The sequence below is a fragment of the Rhinopithecus roxellana genome, chromosome 1, assembly GCF_007565055.1.
Source record: "Rhinopithecus roxellana isolate Shanxi Qingling chromosome 1, ASM756505v1, whole genome shotgun sequence".
Classification (NCBI taxonomy): Eukaryota; Metazoa; Chordata; class Mammalia; order Primates; family Cercopithecidae; genus Rhinopithecus; species Rhinopithecus roxellana.
In genome coordinates this window covers 100,286,070-100,310,521 of record NC_044549.1, presented here as the reverse complement: position 1 = coordinate 100,310,521, position 24,452 = coordinate 100,286,070, and the positions used below count along the sequence as shown (strand labels likewise).

The 24,452-nt window shown below is 39.1% G+C and overlaps 1 protein-coding gene across 3 annotated transcripts in view; it reads left to right on the top strand.

Moving 5' to 3' along the window:
- KCNAB1 (potassium voltage-gated channel subfamily A member regulatory beta subunit 1) overlaps window positions 1-24,452 on the top strand; it is a 419,409-nt gene that overhangs the window by 377,174 nt on the left and 17,783 nt on the right. For all 3 annotated transcript variants that reach the window (XM_010365898.2, XM_010365897.2, XM_010365901.2), the window contains 3 exons: window positions 17,521-17,606; window positions 18,257-18,377; window positions 19,408-19,502. In XM_010365898.2, coding sequence (XP_010364200.1) covers window positions 17,521-17,606; window positions 18,257-18,377; window positions 19,408-19,502 — 302 coding nt within the window. The remainder of the gene's footprint in view (window positions 1-17,520; window positions 17,607-18,256; window positions 18,378-19,407; window positions 19,503-24,452) is intronic.

Genomic DNA, 24,452 nt, shown 5'->3' with positions numbered 1-24,452 from the left:
GGTGAGTTGAAGAAGCCACAGAGTAAACATGTGACATTTTTCTCCATGTCAGTTTTGTAAAGGCATAATATTTGTAAAGATTTGTAAAGAAAAATATTACTATTGTTTTAAATCAATTTCTTTCTTATGGTGATATGGTTTGGCTGTATCCCTACCCAAATTTCATCTTGAATTGTAGCTCCCATAATCCCCATGTGTCTTGAGAGAGACCTGGTGGGAGGTGATTGAATCACAGAGGCAGGTGTTTCTGTGCTGTTCTCGTGATAGTGAATAAGTCTCATGAGATCTGATGGTTTTATAAAGGGCAGTTTCCCTGCACATGCTCTTTTGCCTGCCACCATGTAAGATGTGCCTTTGCTCCTCCTTTGCCTTCCACCATAAGAGTGAGGCTTCCCCAGCCATGTGGAACTGTGAGTCCATTAAACCTCCTTTTCTTTATAAATTACCCAGTCTCAAGTATTTCTTCATAGAAGTATGAAAATGGGCTAACACATATGATATAGAATGTTTGCATACATTTTTATGATAAACCCAAAGCTAGCTATTTGTTTTTGTAGCCACTTTAATGGGTCGTGTAGTAGAAGCAATGTCTTGAATCATTCCTTAGTAGAAGATTCTAAAAGAGAAAATAAGGGAAAATGGCCAACATTGTATGGGGAATGGGGAAGAGCCTCAGAAACAGCAAGGAAAGCCCCAGAGAAAGAGATTAAGGGCTCCAGATACAACCAGACAATGTGTGGAACAGTGAAATAGGTATAAGGAAAATTAAAGGGGGCATCCCAGGGAAGACCCATGGAGACAGGACAGCCTCTTCTGTAATGGCCCTTGCAGTGACAGTTGCCCAGCCACTACTGGGCCAGCCTCACATTTTAACATATAGCATGACAGATGCTTTATTTTAAAATATTAACATTAATATTTAAAATATTAAACTCCTCCTTACTGGGTAATTCACTGTTGAAAAACTTAAAAAAGCAGTTTATTCTAACATATCAAGTTTTAAACTTGCCTTTTGGTTATTACCAGATATCTGACAAATATAAATAAGTGCTACAGAGCTAAAATGCATTGGAGACTGCCAGTGAGCTGCATGAACTAAGTGGAGGTTTTAATATCGTTAACATGAAGAAAGCATCTCCTTCCAGACATGTGCCATGGCACAACCAGGAAGGAAGGCCGGCTCTACACTATTAAAGGAGCAATGAAGATTGCTTCCTGTTACAGCACGAAACTGGATTTACCAGTAGAAAATCTCATTAGGGTAAATATTTTTTTACTCTTATCAATCCTCTGCCAAGATTCTTGCTTTATTCCTTCATCTACAAGACAGAATTCCTTTTAAAATAGTTAACAGCCTGTCCCAAGAAGCTGATACACAGACAGTTGTATAAATAAAAATCTCCAGACAGGATAATAGAATAAGAACTTATGTGTCAAGATTCCACATCCGTCTGTCTGACCAAAGGATGACATTTACACAATTTAAAAGATCAGAAATTTAAGACTTGAGTCAGATATCTGCAATACAATGACAGATGCTTCCAAGTATAAAAATAACTGTCCCACTAATGAATATAGAAATATTAGATGCCATGTAGAACTGGTTGGGTTTGGTTAAATTTATTTTTTAGCAATTCAATGAACATTAGGAAAACTATTCTCAGTGAGTATGTTGCCTAATACATCACATTCCGATAGGCCCAAAGGCTTGTTTCTTCAATTGATATAGATACAAAGGGTCTTCAAAAAGTTTGTGGAAAAATGTGTATTATGAAAAAGCTGTGCATGGACTGCATATTTATTTTGTGCCAACATAAACTCATACTAACTTGGTATAGCATGTCTAAACAATGTCTAGTTTGAGGCACTAAGAAGGATAAGACGTCACTTTGAAAAGAGCCCCTGTCAAAGCGACATGCATACTGCTAAAATTGAAGCAAGTCAAACATCAGATTTATAGTGAAGCTTGGGTGAAAGAATGGTGAAATTATTGATGCTTTATGAAAAGTTGATGGTGACAATGCCCTCAAAGAAACCAGAAGTTTACAAATGGATAACTCATTTTAAGAAGGGACAAGACAATGTTGAAGATGAAGTCCATAGCAGCAAACCATCCACATCAGTTTGCAAGAAGAAAAATTCATCTTGCTTATGCCCTGATATGGTTCAACTGCGTCCCCACTCAAATCTCCTCTTGAATTGTAACTCCCACAATTCCCACGTGTTGTGGGAGGAACCTGGTGGGAGGTGATTGAATATGGGGCAGGGCTTTCCTGTGAGGTTCTCATGAGAGTAAATGAGTCTCATGAGAGCTAATGGTTTTAAATACAGGAGTTTCCCTGCACAATCTCTCTTTTCTTTGCCTGTTGCCATCCATGTAACACGTGACTTGCTCCTGCATGTCTTCCTCCCCAGCCAGGGGGAACCATAAGTCCAATAAACCTCTTTCTTTCATAAATTGCCCAGTCTCAGGTATGTCTTTATCAGCAGCATGACAACAGACTAATACATGACCTAATTAAAGAAGACTGATGATTAACAGTGGAAAGAATATCCAGCACCATAGATATCTCAATTGGTTCAGTTTACACAATTCTGACTGAAATACTGAAGTTGAGCAAAGTTTTCTTTCCATGGGTATCAAAACCATTGCACACAATGCTGCTGCAGACAAGAGCAGAGCTTTCAATGGAAACTTTAAACAAGTGGAATCAAGATGCTGAAGCATTTCTTTGAAGAATTGTAACAGGGGATAAATATGGCTTTTCCAGTATGATCCTGAAGACAAAGCAAAATCAAAGCAATGGCTACCAAGAGATGCAAGTGGTCCAGTCAAAGAAAAAGCAGACTGGTCAAGAGCAAAGGTCATGGCAACAGCTTTTTGGTGTGCTCAAGGCATTTTGCTTGTTGACATTTTGGAGGCTCAAAGAATGATAACATTTGCTTATTATGAGAGTGTTTTTGAGAAAGTTAGTTAAGGCTTTAGCAGAAAAACACCTGGAAAAGCTTTACCAGGAGTCCTTCTCCATCATGAAAATGCTCCTGCTCTTACAAAGGCAATTTTGCAAGAGTTTTGATGGGAAATCATGAGGGATACATCTTGCAGTCCTGATTTGACTCCTTCTGCCTTCTTTTTTGTTTCTTCATCTTAAAAATAATCTTTAAAGGGGACCCATTTTTCTTTAGTTAATAATGCAAAAAGACTGTATTGATATAGTCAAATGTCTAGGACCCTCAGTTCTTTAGGGGTGAACTAAATGGCTGGTACCATTGCTTACAAAAGTGCCTTGAACTTGATGGGGCTTAAGTTGAGAAACAAAATTTACACTTTTTGTTGTTATCTTTTAATTTCCTTTTTCCATAAAATTTTTGAGGTCCCTTCATATTGTTAACCCTCTATGTTAACAAATTGCATAATCCAAAGAGTTTGCATGAAATGCAAATGTGGATGAAGAAAAAGGGATAAAGATGTTTTGTTTCATTCTGCTTCAGCTTGGGGGCTAGTGGGTGGGGCTGGTTTTAGAGAGAAATTTAAAACTGACTTCATCAAATTTTCATCCTCCTGAACCTGATTTTTTCAAACATAAAGTGGGAATGTAATAATACCACCTCATACAGCTGTAGCAAAACATAAATGCAATAATGGAAAAATTCCCAGCACAGAGCCAAGCACAAGGTAGGCACTCAATAGAGTTCATGCCCTCTCTGTCCCTTTGTTGCCATGTGGCCTAGGAACCCAGCCCCCTGGGGTGATCCACAAGACCCAATCTAAGCAGAGTAGAAATTGTTGGTTGTCTACCCAGCAGCCTCCCTGCTTTCTCAGGTGCCCAAATTTTCATATGGGGGTGACTCTTTTCCAAGATTGCCAGTTGACCCAGAGGAAGGCTGCTTTACTCCTTGCCACTCCTTGGTTGCGAGGTAGGCTCTGGGTTGTAAGCTAAATGATCCTTTTTTTTTTTTTTTCCTTTGGCTAGAGTCATTGGTTCATGTGACAGGAATATCCCAATCAGAGTAAATCTCAGGAGTCTTTCTTGGAATGGTGAAGCAGAGGGCCTGGCTGAATAGGTACAAGGAAGCACATGGCCTCACATGTTACTGACAGCCACACCAGTGCCACAAGGGCAACCAGCCTGGGAATAGCAGAGTGGAGGGTTAGACAAAAGATTGGTTCTCAGTGATTTGTTGGAACAGTCATTCCTAAAGCACCATGTGACTGCATTTCCAGTGACAAGAGCAGATGAATCTTTTACAATTTAAGACTTTCAATTGAGTTTTCAACAACTTACTCCATTTAAAAAGAAAAAAAAACCTAATTATTTAATACATCAAGAAGTTAGAGACATCTTTATTTCTCCATAAGAAAAACTGCAACCCAAAGCTCAAGAGAATCGCAAAATAAAAAACTAACAATTCTTAAAGATATTATCTTTAGACATTTTTATATATTATAGTTAAATGAAGGGTAACAACAACTTATATCTTTCCACATGTTGCCGATTAGGTTTATTAATTGTTTCTGATATATAAAAAAAGTCTCATTTAACTATTCTGAAGTTAGAATAAATTGGCTCTATCAAATAAACCTACAGAGTAGGTTATTTTCCTTATGTATTTCTGTATACATTTTGTAGATCATTCATTCTGGTACATTCACTGGAAAAATCAGGTTATTGAAAATCAGATGTTTGTGGAAGTATCATCATCAATAGCAGTGATGAGTAGTAACTGGTAACACCTACTTTGAAAACTTTCTAGGTCAAAACTATCTTGACCATGTTCTATGATAGAATTTGAGGGGCTTCACTGACTACATATCAATATACTAGCATAGACTGCAGCAGTTGAGTCTCATACAGAGATAAGATAACCTTCTAACCAGGCAAATGTCCTGAAGTAGGCCTTTCCGTCTCTACTAGAGGCTGTCATTGTCATCTGCTTCTTTGATTTCTAAAATATAATTACCCTCAATACAGAACACCAGTATGACCAGGGAAAAACATTAATAATGCATGAGATTCCCCAGTCAGCTTCCATTCTCCTCCTCAGGGAACTGCTATTTACCTCCACAGAAACAAAAGGAAGAGAAAAGGAGAGTCCAAAAAGCCTGTACAGGCAAGAAGAAACCATTTAGAATATTTTTTAGAGTATCAAGTAAGTGGAATAAAAAGATTTTAAAAGATGTGCAAGGAGTATATGGAGAAATTTATAAAACTTTACTGAAAGACATTATAGGAGATTGAATAAATGCAGAAATATCAAAGTCCATGGACAGGAAGACTTAGTACCTTTTTTTTTTTGTTTTTTGTGACGAGTCTCGCTCCGTCGCCCAGGTTGGAGATCACAATGGTGCAATCTTGGCTTACTGCAACCTCTGCCTGCCAGGTTCAAGGGATTCTCCTGCCTCAGCCTCCCAAGGATCTGGGATTACAGGCACGTGCCACCATGCCTGGCTAATTTTTGTATTTTTAGTAGAGACGGGGTTTCACGATGTTGCCCAGGCTGGTCTTGAACTCCTGTTCTCAGGTGATCCACCCACCTCAACCTCCCAAAATGCAGGGATTACAGGCATGAGCCACCATGCCCGGCCTGACTTAGTACCTTAAAGATGCTGTATTAGTCCATTTTCATGCTGCTGATAAAGACATATCAAAGACTGGGAAGAAAAAGATGTTTAATGGGACTTACAGTTCCACATGACTGGGGAGGTCTCAGAATCATCACGGGAGGTGAAAGGCACTTCTTACATGGTGGCAGGAAGAGAAAATGAGGAAGAAGCAAAAGCAAAAGAAGCAAAAGCAGAAAGCCCTGATAAACCTACCGTATCTCGTGACATTTATTAACTTATTAACTATCACAAGAATAGCACAGGAAAGACCAGCCCCCATTATTCAGTTACCTCCCTCTGGATCCCTCCCACAACACATGGGAATTCTGGAAGATACAATTCACGTTGAGATTTGGGTGCAGACACAGCCAAACCATATCAGATGCCAATTCTGCTAAATGTGTCCTATTCCAACCAAAATCCTTCCAGCTTTTAAAATAATTTGATAAGCTAATTATAAAAATATATACGAAAGCATAAAGGGCCAAGAAGAGCCAAATGACTCCTGAAAATGGGTAAAGTGGAAGGGAAGGACGTGCCTTATCACAGTACCAGCACTCATTATGAAACCTCAGTAATTAAGAAAGGTACTGGCTATGGGAGAAATTGATGTAATATAATATTAGTCCCTATAATGGACACTCCAGAAACAGACACTAGCATTTATAAAACATTGATATTTGACAAAGTAGTCTAGAACATCAGTGGGAAAAGAAGGGACTATTCAATAAATGGACATGGAAAAAGTGGCATTCTATTTCCTATAATATGAAAAATAATGAAACCAGATCCCTACCTTACACCATACACACACATACACATACACACATACACACATACACACACAAAGTCAAGGTGAATCAAAAACTTAGGTGACAAGAGCAAAACTTTACAAATTTTAGAAGGACAAAGATTTCTTTTTCAAATTTTAACATTTTCATTTGTGTCAGGGAAATATCCCACATCAGGGTAAGACCCATGTTCAAACTATAAAAGTTCCTTTTTTACAGACTGAGTTCAGTAACATTGCCAAAGGAACCCCCAGGATGCTTAGAGGACCAGTGTCCTACAAGGTAGTAATGATAAAACTTTTAGCTTCACAAACAAAGATATAAGTCAGGTATCTAGGAAAATCGCACAGTCCTGTAATTTCAGTTCACTTAGGTTTGTTTGTTTGTTTAAATTTTTTCATTGCGTTGCTCCAGATAAAATTTAAAGTGATGGGTTTACTTTCATTTTGAGTGTTTTTAAATGAATTCTAATTCATTGCACTATTCACAAATCCTATAGAATTTGACATATGCAATAACAGCATTGTACTCTATACTCATTGTGGATGCCACCTCACTTTTATCAGAATAGAATAACCTCTTTAATTACTACCATTTAGCATTAACCAAACACAGCAAACTGATTACTTGGAATCACCAGGTTTTAGTAGAAAATGGTGGGGCCATATTTAGATTATGTTGAAAGAAAAGGTGCAATTTTGTGAACCGTATTCTACATAATTACCTCTTGGAGCATGTCAGCAGGCAGTGGTAAGTCTAGGTGAGAAGCTGGAAAGACTGGGGGTGGTGATACAAGAATTACAGGGAAATAATGAGGATAGAGTATAAAGCTCTCTCATTGCTTTGGGCAAGTCACTTCGCCATTTTTATCTAAATGTAAGATGAACAACTGCTATCTTGCTAGGATTAAAGAGTACACGTCTGGGGGAGCAAGAAATAATATTAAGAGGATACAGCATCACATAGCTTCCCCTGTGTAGGGAGAGTTGTACAAGGAGTGAGCAGAGTTCCCAGGACAGCCTGTGTCTGTCTGGGAGAAGTCACAGCAAGGTCAGGCTCTCAACTTGCAAGTTCTACAAATGGGAATTTTAGGTTCCAAAGTTTTATTTACTTAGAGATGAGGTGAAAGGTAGAGGCGGAGGGAAAGATCACAGGGGCAATACCACAAAACTAAAATAAGACCAAATAATCTCTCAACCTCCATTTATTTATTCTCTTATCAATCACTATTTTTAGTTGACACATAAAAATTCTACATATTTATGGATCACAGTGTGATATTTTGCTACCCATATACAATGTGTTATGATCAAATCAGAGTCATTAACATATCCACCACCTCAAACATTTATCATTTCTTTGTGCTAGAAACATTCAAAATACTCTATTCTAGCTATTTGAAAATACAGAATAAACAGTTGTTAACTATAGTCTCCCTACAAAGCTACTTAAAAGTAATATTGTGTTTATTAACCAAGCTCTCCCTATTCTCCTTTCCCTCCCACTCATCCCAGCCTCTAGTTACCACTATTCTTTTCTCTGCTTCTATGAGATTAACTGATTTAGCTTCCACATATGAGTGGGATAAATATGAGTATTTATCTTTCTGCACCTGGCTTATTTCACTTAATATAATGTCCACCAGGCTTATCCATGTTGCCACAAATTACAGTATTTAATTGTTTTTTATGGCTGAATAATATTCCATTGTGTATCTATACTGCATTTCCTTTATCATTTCATCTGTTGACGAACACTTAGGTTGATTCCATATCTTTGCTAGTGTGAATTGTGCTGCAATAAACATGAGAGTGCAGATACCTCTTCAACATATGATTTTCTTTTCTTTGGATGTATAATTAGTAGTGAAACTGATGGATCATATGGCAGTTCTAGTTCTAGTTTTTTGAGAAACCTCCATACTATTCTGCATAATAGCTGTACTAATGTACATTCCTACCAACAGCATATGATTTTCCTTTTCTCCACATTCTTGCCAGCTTTTTTTTTTTTTTTTGTCTTTTTGATGGCAGCCAGTCCAATGGGTGAGATGGTATCTTATGCCTTGTTTTTGTTCTTTTTGCGACAGGGTCTTCCTTGTTGGCCAATTGTATGTCTTCTTTGGAGGAATATTTATTCAGATCATTTGCCCATTTTTAAATTGGATTATTTGGGTTTTTTTTTTTTTCTTTTGCTGCTGAGTTGTTTGAGTTCCTTGTATGTTCTGAAAATTAATCCCTTGTTAGATGAATAATTCACAAATATTTTCTCCCATTCTGTAGGTTGTCTCTTTACACTGTTGGTTACTTCCTTTGCTGTGCAGAAGCTTTTTAGTTTAATATAATTCCACTTGTCTATTTTTGTTTTTGTTGCTTGTGTTTTTGAGGTCTTTCCCATAAAATCTTTGTCCAGACCAATTTCCTGAAGCATTTCCCCTGTTTTCTTCTAGTAGTTTCATACCCTCAGGTCAGGTCTTACATTTGGGTCTTTAGTCCATTTTGAGTTGATTTTCGTACATGATGGGAAATAGGAATATAGTTTCATTTTTCTGCACATGGATATCCAGTTTCCCCAGAACTATTTATTGAAGAGACTTCCCTTTCCCCCAGTGAATGTTCCTGGAACCTTTGTCAAAAATCTGTTGGCTGTAAATATGTGAATTTATTTCTAGTCTATTCCATTGATCTGTGTGTCTGTTTTTATGCCAGTATCACACTGTTTTAGTTACTATATCTTTGTAGTATATTTTCAGGTCAGGTAGTGTGATATCTCAAGCTTTGTTCTTTTTGCTCAAGATTGCTTTGGCTATTCTGGGTCTTTTGTGGTTCCATATAAATTTTAGGATCGTATTCTCTATTTCTGCAAAGAATGTAATTGGAATTTTGATAGGGATTACATTGAATGTATAGATTGCTTTGGGTAGTAGAGTCATTTTAACAGTATTAACTCTTCCAGTTTGTGAACATGAGATGTCTTCCTATTTTTTCTGTGTTCTCTTCCATTTCTTTCATCAGAGTTTCATAATTGTAGAGATGTTTTTACCTTCTTAAATTTATTTCTAGGTGTATTATGCCATTTTTGCATTGCTATAAAGAAATACCTGAGGCTAGGTAATTTATAAAGAAAAGAGGTTTAATTGGCTCATGGTGCTGCAGGTTGTACAGAAAGCATGGTGCTGGCATCTGCTTCTGGTGAGGGCCTCAGGGAGCTTACAATCATGGTGGAAGGCTAAGTGGGGAGGGGGGTATATTACAAGGCTAGAGAGAGCAAGAGAGAGAGAAAAAGGAGATCCCAGACTCTTTTAAACAACCAGTTCTCATGTGAATTGAGTGAGTGAGAACTCTCTTATCACCAAGGAGATGATGCCAAACCGTTCATGAGGGATCCACTCAATGATCCAGTCACTTCCCACGTGGTTCCACCTCCAACATTGGGAATCACATTTCAACATGAGATTTGGAGAGGACAAACATCCAAACCATACCACTTGGTATTTAATTTTTTGTGGCTATTGTAAATGATTGCTTTCATGATTTCTTTTTCAGCTAGTTTGTTGTTATTGTATAGAAATGGTACTGATTCTCATATGTTGATTTTGTGTTCTGCAACCTTATTGAATTTATTGATCAGTTCTAAAAAGGTTTTTTTCAGTCATTTATTTGTTTCAAGGTGAAGACTGGGCTAAAGATGACCATTTTTCACCATGGTCTCCTGCATAGGTGGTCTAGTGCTTCACTTTGGAACTCAGGGGTACTTAAAAACAACAGTTGCTGTTCAGAGCCTTTGGACTTGAGCTAAAGGTGAGACTAAAAGTGTCCCATTTCAATAACCTATTTCACATTTTAGAATAAGGTTCTGAAATCATATTTGGGCAATATCAAAGTCTCACTTCAAACTGTCTAGAGTCAGGGAAAACCAGTGTGTGACAGAGAGGAGAGGTTGAGGACCATGAGCTCTTTAGGGAGGGTTCTCTCAGGGTAGCTACAGGGTGGAGGAAGATGCATTGCCTTCAGAGACATAAAGCTCCATTCTTGGGCCAGAGTTTTGAAGAAGGTTCAATATTTCCAGATAGAAGAGGTTTTATTGACTTGGCTCAGTGTGTGAATTCCTTTCTAGTCTCTTGAATCTGTTCTGTTCTGATTCAGAATCAGTTTGGCCAGTGCCCTGATCCAGAAAGCATATTCCCTACAAACTGCCCTGTGAAGACTACTCTTTCTTTAAGCTTTGACAGATCAGATGCAGACACCAGCCCTTTTTTGCCTCTCTTTTCAAAGAGTCATCAGATTTTAGTCTTTCTTCAAAAAAAAAAAAAAGGGGGGGGTGGGGGGAGAGAGAGAGCTCATATTTCCCAAGTCATTTATACTCATCATGAACTATAGCCATCTGTGTATTAAATGCAAAGGGATGGATGGATATAACCACACAAGGCATCACATGTTCACAAACACACAATGAGGTGAATTAAGTAAATTCCCTGTTAGTTTTCTCTCCCAAAACCATCTTCTCCCTCAATGTACTATGCACAGAGCCTCTCACGATGACCGATCACAGAACTTCAAAGCTAGACAGGGTCTGTAGACTATCTGCTGAGACCCGGCACAAGTGATTTTATCTTTCTGAGTCTCAGGTTCTTCCTCAACAAAATGGGATTCCAATATTTCCACCTAAACAATTATTGTCAAGATTAAGTATATGCTTAATTAAGATCAATCTGCTCATTTGCATTGAAGAAACTGAGATCTCAGCAAGGACAAAGAGATGTCAAAGGTTAGTGACTGTGATGGGGCCAAAAAAACCAATGTCTCCTGCATCCTAGTACATGCTCTGTAAGGCAAATGGAACCAGGCTGTCCTTAGACAGCCAGCAAACCTTTAAGACATGTGACTCATGATCCATACTAAGGATGACATCATTTCATTTATGATTATAAGTTTCCAATCCTCTGAAGAATGGTAGTCCTCTATCTCCAGGCATCAAGCTGAGAGGATTCTCCACAGCTCAGAAGATGAAGGACTGATCAAGATTCAAGAGGATTCCTCTAAGCTTCAAAGAAGCAGAATTATAAACCACCACCACCACAAGCTTCTGAAGTTAAATAAATAAATAAACAACTTAAGGTAGATAAATCACAAAAGCTGACCTGAAGTAAAAATTGTGCCTAGGTCTAGGCCTATTTTTTATTAGTGTTAACAGCAATTCCTCTGATGAAACCAAATTCTTGCATTATACCAGTGTTCTAGCCTCCATCTTGATCCTTGCCTCTTAAAAAAAAAAATCTGATATCATCTGGGTTGAACCATAGGATACTGCCAATATTAAACTATTATGGGGCTCTAAAAATAGCAATTTCATTTGGTTAAATATATAACATGTTAGTGTTTAAAGTGGTGCCTTTGCTTGTTAGATAATCTTTCTTTTTTACATAAAAGTATAACACATATTTACTGGAAATGTGAAAAATTAAGAACAAAATTAACATGTAATTCCACTAAATAATACAATTATTATTTTGCATGTTTTTCTCAGCATTTTGCAAGCATATTTAAAATATTTATAATTGTTAATAATATTCAAGCTTTTAATTATGCCTAAAAACTTCACTCCTAACTTGTTTCCTCATTTAGAAGAAGAAGAAACTGCACTGGATTACCTCTAAGGTTTCTTTTGCTTTTGTCTTTTTGTCTCTATGGCCAGATTAATTTGAGTACATTTTATATGATTAAAACACTCATTTCTAATAAAGATATTTTTATCTTTACTCCTATGGCTTATTGTTCATGCAGTACAACTATTTGCTTACAACTTTCAAAGTTCTAGGGAACATTCTGCAGGAAAAAAAGTTTAATGTGAGCTACCACTTGTGGCATCTGATCCAATTTAGAAAATTAAAATATTGATCAACCAAAATTGTTTTCACTCAGAACAAATAGTTGTATTAATTTCTTTGACATAAAATGCATATTTTTAAAAACATGGATGGCCTACATTACTGAAACAACTGTCCCCAAAATGTTAGAATCTGGGCCTACTTGAGAAGAAACCTGGGCCATTTTCAGTTTGTGTTACTGTTTCAAATTCACAAATTATTCTACACCCATTATCCCATGTCAAGCTTTGAAAGAATTTCACAACATCCATATCATTTCTCAATTTACAGAAGGAAATTCAGTACTCAAGGAAACAAAATGGACCTGCAGCATTTATAGGGAGCCACTTGTGTGCTAAGGATACAGGGAGTATGTGCGAGAGCTGCCTGCGGCGGGTGAGCCCTGGGGAGGCACCACTAGGTTAAAGAATAATGATTATTTCAACTTGGAAAGGAGTGCAGAGGGAGGACTTCACAAAGTCTTTCAATAGTTTAGTCAGTTTTTCTAAAAGTTTGTGATTGAGAGCTAATGAAAATAATGCAAAGGCCCTGGCTCATTGAAGGAGGCTAGGACCTGGACCTCAGCATTTTTATCAAACTTCCCAGGTGGTTCTGATTCATAGCAGAGAGAGAGAGAGAGAGAGAGAGCATAGATATCATACTAGCTCTTTGCTTATGTACTAAGGCAAATAACTAAAGATTATAGCATGAAGCACTTGGATTAGATAAAAAAGCAAAAGCGGAAATGTAGGAAGACGTTCGTACCCATTGAAATGGCTTGCTTGGGAATAGTATAAAGCAGTGTGTTATCAGCATTACTTGAAAGGCTACTTAAAACACAAATGCAGACTCTGTAATTTACTAGGTCTGGGGTGAGGCCCTGGGATTTGCATTTGTAACAAGTTTCCAGGTGCTGCTGCTGCTGCTGCTAGTCCAGAAGCTACACCCCGAGACCATTGGTGTAGACAAGTGCGTTGGTTCTAAACCTGGCTGCACACGAGAATCATCATCTGGGATGAGTTTTTAAATTATCACCGATGCTGGGGCCTCACCCACAAGAGATTCTAATATAATAGAATTTCAGTGGAGCCTGGGCATGGGTAGTTGCAAAGCCCCCACTCCAGGTGTTTCTAATATGCAGTCGGAGTTGCGAACCACTGGGGTTAAGGCTTCTAGAAGACTCGGGAAGGAGTCCAGAGCGGGAGAGTCACATTCAGTACTGGGTTGTCAGGTTTAATCACATTTGTCTGAGTCTCTTTTCCCAGAGGCAGCTGACGCGGTGCACTAAACTACCTTTCTAACATCCTTTCCCCACTCAGAATTGTTATTCTGCCTGGGAGGCTTTTAAAATGCATCTCCATGTTAAACACTTAAAACAACAGTATCTAGAAGACAGTTGATTTTTCCTTTCAGCAATGCTGCCCTCTAGTGTTCTTAATTATTCAAATCATGTAAAAACCCACCTCAGCCATCAGTATGGTTCTTTCCTGTTAGTAAGCTAAACGAATTTTTCTCTGAAATAGAATAGAATTTTAATTCATGGCAACATGAATCTCCAGAACTGCAGCCTCTTGGTTCTCCTGCAATTTCTCCCTGCCTTTGATATTGGAGCCTCCTTCCAGGACAAGAACTCACACAGTTCTCTTTTCCCAATTCCACCAAGCTTTTCTCTTCAGAGTCAAAAGCTAAACAGTGAGGAAAAAAACTACCAGCAACAAAAAGACCTGGCCATTGGAGTGCCTTGCAGAGGCTCTCCTCACATTTTTCTCATTTCTCCTACACATCTCACGCCTCCTTGTACACTTGGTTCACGGTTTATTGAGACTAGAATTCATCAAACAGGTGCTCCCATGTCTTCCCATGATGAGTTCTACAAACCTCCCTGGGTCCCATCATCTTGACAGAAGTGTCCTTCCCACCTCTGGGGGCTCTGCCCCTCCTCCCTCTCCCTTTATCAAGTCTCCCTCCCTCTTCCTTCCCAGCCCCCAGTCCATTTCATCAATAATTCCCTCTTCCTAGGTCACTCCAAATGGCACACAGGCTTACTCTTAATGTCCTGTGACCCTGAATATCCCTTCAGCTCGTGTCCCATTTCTCTTCCAAACTTATTGAATGCATTGTCTTTAAGGTCTCTCCTTCTTCCACTCATTCTTCCACTGAGTGGCTCCAATGGCTCCAGCCTTGCTTGATCCCATCACATCACTGACACTGAAGCTGCTCTTCTCACGGTCTGCAGTGGTCTCCCTACATGTGGCCAAAACCAGTGGATACTGTTTGGGGCTGTTCTGACCTGAATGTCTGTGGCATTCCACCCTGTGGGCACAGCTCCCTCTTGAAGTGCCCTCTGCTCTTGCTCTGACACATCCCTGTGTGCCAGCTTCCTTCCTGCCCCTCTGGCTGGCCCCTCCTACCCAGCATCCTGCATGGGTCCTGTCTCTAACCCCTGGGCTGGCCATCAGAACCTCTTCTCTTTTCTCTCTACAGACTTTCCTTACAAGGCTCATCCATTTTCATAAATTTAAATATAAACAGATTGGTAACTAATAAATGTATATACCACCTCCGACCCAGATTGTTCAGTGTCTTATTTATCCAACTATTAAATATCCGCTCAACATCTCCCCTTTTGTATCTCACATGCATCTCCATTTTTCGCATGTCCAAAGAAGAACCCTTGATTTTTCTCCCAAACATGTTCCTCCTTGGGTCTCCCTTATCTCTGTAAACAACCAGATATCTGGGAAACAGCTTTAATTCCTCCCTTTCCCTCACCACACCCCGTCCATCTGTAAGTATTGTGGATTCTGCCTTCAACTTATATTTTGAATATATCCACCTCTCTCTATGTTTGCCACCACCACCCTATTACAAATTACCCTCATCTCCTGCCTAGAATACAGTAATACCTTCCTCAAGCTTTTCCTACTTCCTCCAGTCCTCCCTGTTACTAATGATTCTCCACAGCATAGAGACAGTGTTCTCAAATGCAAACTATATTCTACCATCCCCTTACCTGATAAAATGTTAATGGCTTCATTAAACCTTGAATAACATACAAATGACATGGTTTGCCCTCTGCCAACTTTATCTTGCACCCCTGTCCTCCTTCCCTCCCATTGCTGGGACTCGCTAAGCTCTGTCCTTCCTCAGGGCCTAGGCACGTACTATACCATCTGCCTCGAATGCTCTTCCACTGTTCTTCATGTGGATGGCTCCTTTTTGCTTTTTTATGCCTAAACATGATTGCTCTTTAGTGAGACCTTCCTTACTCCACTAAATACGTTTTCTCTTTCATTTCCTGTCCCAGTCCCCTATGTTGTTTTCTTTATAACACTTTACATTTTATAATGACTTACTTATTTACCTCTCCATCTCTCCCACTCAACTTGAAACTCTCTGAGTCCAGGAAGTTTGTGTCTGTTTTACTCACAGATGAACCCAGCAACCAGCACAGTGACTGGCAAATATTAAGCTTGTAATACCTGTGTGTTGTATAACTGAATGAGTGCGCAAGAAGAGTCACAACTTCCACTCCATCTTCACTGCTCTTGTCAAGGACTCCCATGTGCCCAAGCCACCTGTCAGCACTCCGTACCTGTCTTACTTGATGGTGGAGACACAGTTAAGGGAGAGGCCAGGTCCAGTTTATTCACTGTTAACTTCTTCTATGTTTACCAGCATGTTTGATTCACCACAGTATCTCCAGCACCCAGGACAGCAGACACCTAATAGATACTGTTGATTGACTGAACTCCCAGCTCTGAATGACACGGGATGTGAAGGGAAAGGGAGCTGGTGCAGTGATGGAGACATCCAAAGAGAAAATTCATCTGGGGCGGAGATTCATATCATTGTTTTCAACTTTTAGAAATGTTTATCATAGGCACGCATCTCCATTTGTACAGTAAAAGAGAAGAAAAGCGGTTCCTTACACTTTTTCAATCATATGTTTTATAAATGGAGAATGAACTTCATAGTTTTAGTTGCTGGGCAATAATTTGATATTCTAGAGTCTTTCTCCAAGAAAGAAAACGTTTGCTTGTAAAGCCGGCTTTTATCTCTGTTGGACACACAATGGTGAATGAAAGCATTCCCATCTTCCAAACAAAGAAATCAAGGGCGATTAAAAATAATTTACACAAGCCAAACAAGCAAAGAAGCTAAGACCCTGACTCTGGCCATTTCATTCAAATCCTGTTCCCTATCAATTTAGACAGTGCCTGCTCATGAGAAATAATAATAATAATAAAGAATACATCTACTGCAACTCTACTTTGAGACAAGGATTTGGTTCTTTTGAAGGGCATTTAACTGACTGGTATTACTGAGAAATAGAAAAGCCCAAGGCATGTGACCCTTTGAAAATGTCAAGTGACCTGGCATCCTGAGTGTTTAACTGACCTGCTTTGAGGAATAAATCCAACCCTGTCTGTAAATTTTAACTGCATTAAACCTGAGGGTCTCCACGCTCTCTTGTTCTGCAACACATCTGGCTGGTGCCAAGAGGATTTGCTCAGCTCCATCCTCTGGGGAAGGGATTAATTTTCCTGTTTAGGAAATGTGATGTTGAGCTGCATGAGGCTGATGAGCACACCGGGTGGGACCACAAACAGGCCCCAATGAAATCAATTATGTGGGTGTCTTAGGACAAAATTTGGTTCAAAGTGATCAAGGACAGGGTGTGTCATTGCAAGCTGTAAGCCACTGTGGCTTCAGCTGTTTGTTCAGCATTTAATATGTTTATCTTTCTGCTAAACACATTGTTGTTGAGTCACCTCTCTTAGAGACCCATTCTGTGTGCAATCATGCTCTGCAAGTCCAATATACAGAGACAAGCCTTTCACCCTCAATGACCTTACATTCTGCAAAGTCAAAGCAGATGCCTTCTCTTACTTCTCACTTTAATGAGGAAGGTACCCAGGCTCTTAAAAAGGTGAATCATGTATTCTTTATTAGGCCAGGAATCATCAAGCAATAAAAGTAAAGGAAGAACTTTAAGTGGTCATTATATTTTCAATATAATTTAGTGTTGTTGCTGCAAATGGAAAATGGAATGTCAGTTTACCTAAAAGTACCATCAGCCTCCAAACCATCAATATTTCGTGTCAGACAATAATGTTGTCACCAATATTAGACTAATTTTATTAATCAAACAAATAACTGCATTAAGCTTCTAAGCTTTGGCTAGAGGGGTAAAAATCACATAACTTTGAAAAGTAGATGAATTCATGAAATGTTGTCTGTTTGACCTCCCATAGAAATTGTCCGAGCCATGACACATGTGATAAACCAAGGCATGGCGATGTACTGGGGCACCTCGAGGTGGAGTGCTATGGAGATCATGGTAATTTAATTTCTACTTTTAAATGGTTATTGAGTACCTTATTATTGCTTTTCAGATGCCATGCATAAATTGCAAGATCTTTTGCAAACTTTTCTCACAATCACTATGGTACTGGAATTCTAGAATCAATTCCATCATTATAGAGATGGATGTTGGAGCCGGAGCTCATCCATTCAGAATACAACAGAGAATAGAGTGTTCTCTGGTGGCAAGAAGGCAAAGTGAATTTCACAGCTATTGAGATATATTAACAGGGTATTCTAGTTTTCTTATAAAAAACTGTATTAACTACACTGTTTATACCAAGCTAGTTACATATACTTTTATATGTTAATCTAAGTCTTATTTCTTTAGGAACTTAAAAATAGTTAAACTACATTTTCTTTATCATAGTGTATAATTCACACTTTGACTAATTTGCCCTGGACTTAACTCAATCCAAACCTTCCCAAAGAATTAATAAGGGTTTCCTACATTTCATATTGCCCTTAGTGAAATTGGTGGTGACAAATTTGCTTATTATTTGGCATCCTACATGTTTTTTGGTTTGTACTGATTTCACCAAAGTAAACATTTCTCATGCATACAAATTACAGCGAAGCCTCATTTCTCATCGCTATAAATTCAGTTGTAATCTCATTCCTCCCTAGGAAGCCTACTCTGTAGCAAGACAGTTCAATATGATCCCACCAGTCTGTGAACAAGCTGAGTACCATCTTTTCCAGAGAGAGAAAGTGGAGGTCCAGCTGCCAGAGCTCTACCACAAAATAGGTAATCTTCAAAATAAAAGCTACTGGGTATTTTTAACAAGAGAAAGATCACTGATTGAGGGCGGGAAGAAATAAAAACAGTGTTACTGAAATGCTTTCCTAAATGTCCCTAATTAACACAGACATTGTAAGAACCATGAATTCCAGAGATTGTAGCAGAATCAAAATGTAGCAGAATCTGCACCTAGTCTACAAGGTATCACTGATGAAAGCCAAGCAGAGTTGTAAATTGTGACTGGTGTTTCAGCTGTACTCAGCAGGTGTTCAAAAAATGCATACTAAATAGAGGGAACAACCAATGAATAAATTCATTTTTCATTGGTGCTTGCTCGAGTAAACAATGACTACCTTTCAAAAACATCGTGGATATATACATCTGTATCTAATACCCTAGCCCTGGCACTGAGTTAGAAATGGGAAATTCAACAACTAGTAAGTAGGGCACTATCACTTTGTGTAGATAGAACTAATGCCTTCAGAGAGAGGGGAAAAATGTATATATAACATATACCCAGGAAATTTAGACATTAGGAAAAGAGGAATAAGCCACATTTTCAGGCTTACTTATCAAAAGTTTCCAGAGATAATTTTCTTCCTAAAAAATAGAGGTTCATATGAGCAGGAAAATTCTGGGAAAAGGAGATAAAGATAAAAATTCAACAACAATTGTTATTATTGCTTTCACTTATTGAGTGCTTACTGTGTACCAGGTGTGTGCTCCTGCTGTGTACCAGGCACTATGTTGGGCACTCAATGGACAACAAAAATTCATGGATGAGACACATTTTTCAGGCTTTCTTATATGTGCTCCCAAGAACTGACAGTCCATGTTTAATTGGTTGATGAAAAAATGAAACACAATTTGTAAGCTCCTAAATTGTAATGGAAAAAATGCATGCCGATATTGACTCATTTATCTGGACAGCTTTTCCCTACAACCTACCAAATTCTATTTAAACACCACTGCCCCCCCCCCCCCAACTTTTGATCCCAACTTGCACAAGTAACTTTCTCAGTTTTTTCTTCTGTAGGGGTTGGCGCAATGACGTGGTCTCCACTTGCCTGTGGAATCATCTCAGGAAAATACGGAAATGGGGTGCCTGAGAGTTCCAGGGCTTCACTGAAGGTATTTTTCTCAATGTCTAGAAAAAAGCCTGGGGGTAGGAAGGAGGGAAGATTGGTAAGAACAGCTCTGCAACAGCCTAGGGCTTCCCAGCTCAGGCAGACTGTGGTGTCCGGGCCAGTGGCCTCTGGCAGGTTCCCCTGAGCCTTCTGGAAGTCTTGGCTCCTGGCCATGTATCAGTCAGCCCTTCATAATCTGCCTGCCTCGAATATTCTCTTCCTCTGGGGACTGGGGAAAAAGTGCCCAATGACCTGATTGGGCTTGCAGGGCTCAAATTCCTACATTGTTATTTATTCATATATTAAAGAAAACATTTCAGGCCGGGCGCGGTGGCTAAAGCCTGTAATCCCAGCACTTTGGGAGGCCGAGACCGGCAGATCAGGAGGTCAGGAGATCGAGACCATCCTGGCTAACACGGTGAAACCCCGTCTCTACTAAAAAATACAAAAAACTAGCCGGGCGCGGTGGCGGGCGCCTGTAGTCCCAGCTACTCGGGAGGCTGAGGCAGGAGAATGGCGTAAACCCGGGAGGCGGAGCTTGCAGTGAGCTGTGATCGGGCCACTGCACTCCAGCCTGGGTGACAGAGCCAGACTCCGTCTCAAAAAAAAAAAAAAAAAAAAGAAAGAAAACATTCCATCATTTGAAACTGATAAAATGTAAAATCCCTTTTCTATATAAGAGGGTTCTTATATTATTTCCTTTTCTTGACAAAATAAAATGTAAGCCATAGAGGCTTAATCCGTATGAGGCCAACAGTTGTAGCTGAGTATGTTTGACACTTTTTAGTCTGTGTTGGGGGCAGTGGGTTAGAAGGGGAGACTTCAGGAGACGGATACATAGCAAAGCTTCTATCACTTAAAGCAGTTTAAATTCTGCTCTGAAGCAAAAAGATATTCAAGATCATCGACACAAAATTACCTCCATTCAGGACATCTTGATGACTAATTTATTGGAGAGTACTCCAAACATCTCTCCTTATTAATAACAACATGCCTGTTTTTAAAAACTTGAAAGAATGTGTAATAACATTAGAATCACAAATTACTCTGTATTGTCAAGGGAGAGAAAATACAGGCATTTAAAGAAATCAGATAAACCAGAGTCCTTCTAGGAGGAAGTATAAGCCTTACGCAACCTCTTGCCTCCATCAGTGCTAAATTATTGGGAAAGCAGCTCAAGTCAAGTCTGAACCACCAATCCTTTAATCACTGTGGCTGTGGCCACCATGAGCTTCCCTAATCAGAATATTTTCAAGGCTCTAGGCCTTTGACTTTCCTTTCTGTCTGTAACAGTTGAGCTTTGCTCGTTTGTTCTCTAAAATAATACAACATAAATATCTCCTAAAGCAAGATGACATGGTCCTATTTCTAGTTTTGTATTATTACAAAAAACAATTATCCCAGAATATTAAATAAGGTCTCTCTTCTGAAAATTAAAGATTGTTCTGAAACAAGTCTAAACAAGTCAACAAAGACTAAAAGCATCTTAGGAAAGAAGGTGTAAAAAGAGGAAGGCAAGAAGGGAGTGAAGAAGGAAGGAATGGAAGAAGGAAAGCACCGATAAGTACAATTTTACTGAATACCTACTATGTGCCAAGCACTGAGCTAAGTGTTTTCATTCAACAACTTTTATTCTCACAAACAGAATGGATACAGGTGACTTTTGGTCAGTTGAGCTAAGCATGGTGTCACATGTTCTTTCAGGGGCTTGCTGACAAATCCCAAGCATTTCTATATAGGCTGAGTGTTTGTTCTCACAATAACCTGCTGAGAGGCAGACCCTTTTCAGATGCAGAAACTAAAACACGAAGACCTTAAATAACAATCCAAGACCATAAACTCTAACAGAAAATGCTGATATTAGAACCCAGGTCTCCTGGCTTTCAGTTAATTATCTCCCTCAAAGACATCTTTATTTCTCTTTAAACCCAGGTTTTTAAGGGAGAAAGAAGTAGCTATGCTGTATTTGGAGTGCATGATTGTCTAACCTTCATCACTGAGAAAAGCTTGCAAACAGCTGAAAAAGCTTTCACAAATTCACTAGTGAAAGGAAAAAGAAAAAAAAAAGAAAGAGTAACAAATGTTTGAAGGTGGCTAAGCCCAAAAGCAGCTTGGGAAATATTTCTATTGCTGACTTTTATAAAGTCAACTCTGTATCTACTGGAACATCCTTAACAATAAACATTAAGAGCTCTCAACAGATGAAAGGTGGCTGATCGCAAAGTATGCTTCTTTAGAGCTCTGCAGACTCTCAAGGCTCTGCATTATCAACCTGAGTGCTTTTGGAGTAATGTATGTGCACTTAGGAAAGCCACTTGAGTATAGTTACCAGAGCAAAAAAATAAAAAATAAAAAGTAAAGGAGGCAAGTATCAGAGCAACCTTAGGAGTGAATGAGGATACCATGAAAGAGAGAAAGAGAAAGAGAAAAGGAAGGAGGGAGGGAGGGAAAGAAGGAAGGAAGGGAGGGAGGGAGGGAGGAAGAAAGGAAGGAAGGAAGGAAGGAAGGAAGGAAGGAAGGAAGGAAGGAAGGAAGGAAGGAAGGAAGGAAGGAAGGAAGGAAGGAAGGAAGGAAGGTTAGTTAAATTAAAAGATAGATATCTGGGCAAGTAGATAAATAAATTGGTAACATTCATTTCACCCTAAAAGAGAATAAGTAGTTTGTGTTTCACATTGGCTATTATTATACTGATAAGATGAAGATGTTAATATTTTGCATCTGTTGTAATATTGAACTGCAGTTGAAGGATAAATTAAATCAGCATAAAAAATACCTATCTAGGGCTCTTTTAGAAGGTAATACTACTTTTTCTGGATTTTCTGGGCCCCTCATCTGGCCCCACTACCCTAACAATGATTTCTAAATTTGTGTTATCAGCTCTGACTTCACTGCTGAACTGCACAGCACTCCTTCTTTGTGTCTATTAGACATCTCCAAGTAGAAGTCCCATGGGCATCAGTCATGCCTAATGGAATCTATCCTCACCCCCAGAACCTGCCATTCCTTCTTGCTTAACAGTGCTTCCACCCATCCATCTGGTTATCTTGGTCAGAAGCCAAGGCATTATCTCAGACTGCCTCCTTTCCTTCCTTATTCCTGTTCAACAAGGCACCAAATCCTCCAGACTCTATCTTGACTCTAAGATCCATCTTGTGCACAGCCCTTGTTTAGATCTTCATCATTTCTTGTCAGATTTACTATAGTAGCCTCCCATCTGGCCTCTGATTTTCTTCCCTTTCCTCAACAACCCACCATTGTGACCACTTAATCTTTTTAAAATATTAATCTGACCATATCATAACTCTGCTTAAAATCCTCTAATGATTTCCCAATCATTGCTTATAGGACAAAGCCATAACTCCGCAATAAAGCATCAAGGAAACTCCCTTGGGATCTAGTTGAGCCTATTTTTTCATTTGTGTCTCCCATATCATACTACTTCATTTTCCATGCAAATGCACTGTATTCTCCTTTGCCTCCCAGAAATGTCCTTCTTTTCATCCTCCTGTGGAACCCCTTCTTATTGTTAAAGGCAAAGCTTGGTTGTCTTCTTCTCTATGAAGACTGTCCTAACTTTACAAAACTGAGCTATTTGTACCTTCTCTATTATTCCACAAATGCTTCTTACAGAGTCTTCTAATTCTCTGGTTGCAAGTAACAAAACTCAATGAAAACTAATCTGATCAGAGAATGGGGACTCTATTGGTTCACAAAGACATCCTTGGGAAGTATGGAGTGGCCTCAGCAATTACTCCATCCATGAACTTGTACATTGTCAGGATTTTTCATCTTCTCTATTTCTCTCTGCTTGTGGGTGTCATTTTCTTATACTACAAATGGGTCTCCTCCATGAGGCCAGGAGCAGGAAAACTGGTGTTTGCAGGTTTGCATTTCTAAAGGCATGTAACCTAAGATAAAAGCGATCTTTCATTTACCAACTTCAGTCCAGAGAAGACTGGCCAAGCTTAGGTCATGTGCCACCCTGTGAGATCAATGACAGTGGCTAAAAGGATAAGGTACTATGCTCAGCTCAGGTTATGCACCACTTTGTCATGGCATTTTCCATTAGAAGGCAGTAAAGACATAGCTTGTAAGGAAATCATTGACAGGAGTGGAACCCCAACAAAAAAACACTTCCCATGTTACTAAGTAATGATTTGTGAATACATCTAGGACAGAAACTGAAACTTTCTCATCTGACTCATCACAGAGCCTGATGAGTACATAAGAGGTACTTAAGTCTTTGTTAATTTGATGAGCCATAACCAAATCAATAAAGTCTGATCAAGACACCAGGTGTACAGCTTTTAAAAAGAAATAAATAGTGCAATAAAATGTATTGGCAGCTCCTCCCTGTTCTTGGCAAAATGCTTTCTAGAAAAATTATAGGCCAGGTGTGGTGGCTCATATCTGTAATCCTAGCACTTTGGGAGGTGGAGGTGGGCAGATCGCTTGAGCCGAGGAGTTTGAGACCAGCCTGGGCAAAATGGCAAAATCCTATCTCTACAGAAATACAAAAAATTAGCTAGGTATCATGCTCACCTGTAGTCCCAAATACTCAGGAGGCTGAGGTGAGAGGATCACCTGAGCCTGGGAGGTCAAGGCTGCAGTGAGCTGAGATCATGCCACTTCCCTCCAACCTGAGCAGTACAGTGAGATCCTTTCTAAAAAAAAAAAAAAAATTACAAAAGTATGTACCCCTCTGTCAAAGAAAAATAAGAAGCATGCACACCTTGATGAATCAAAGTTGGGGGAGAGAGGTGGTCCAAGTATGTCAAGTGCTCACATAAAGAAACAAAGCATATTATACATTATGGCAAAATTTCAGAAGGCAAGTTTTCAGCTCTAGCATTTTACCTAGAGATCTCAACCTCAATAGTGACTTTGCTTTTGTTTTGAGTCAAAGCCTTTGATGTTTAAGTAGAAATAGCGATCTTGGGTGTTAAATTATTCT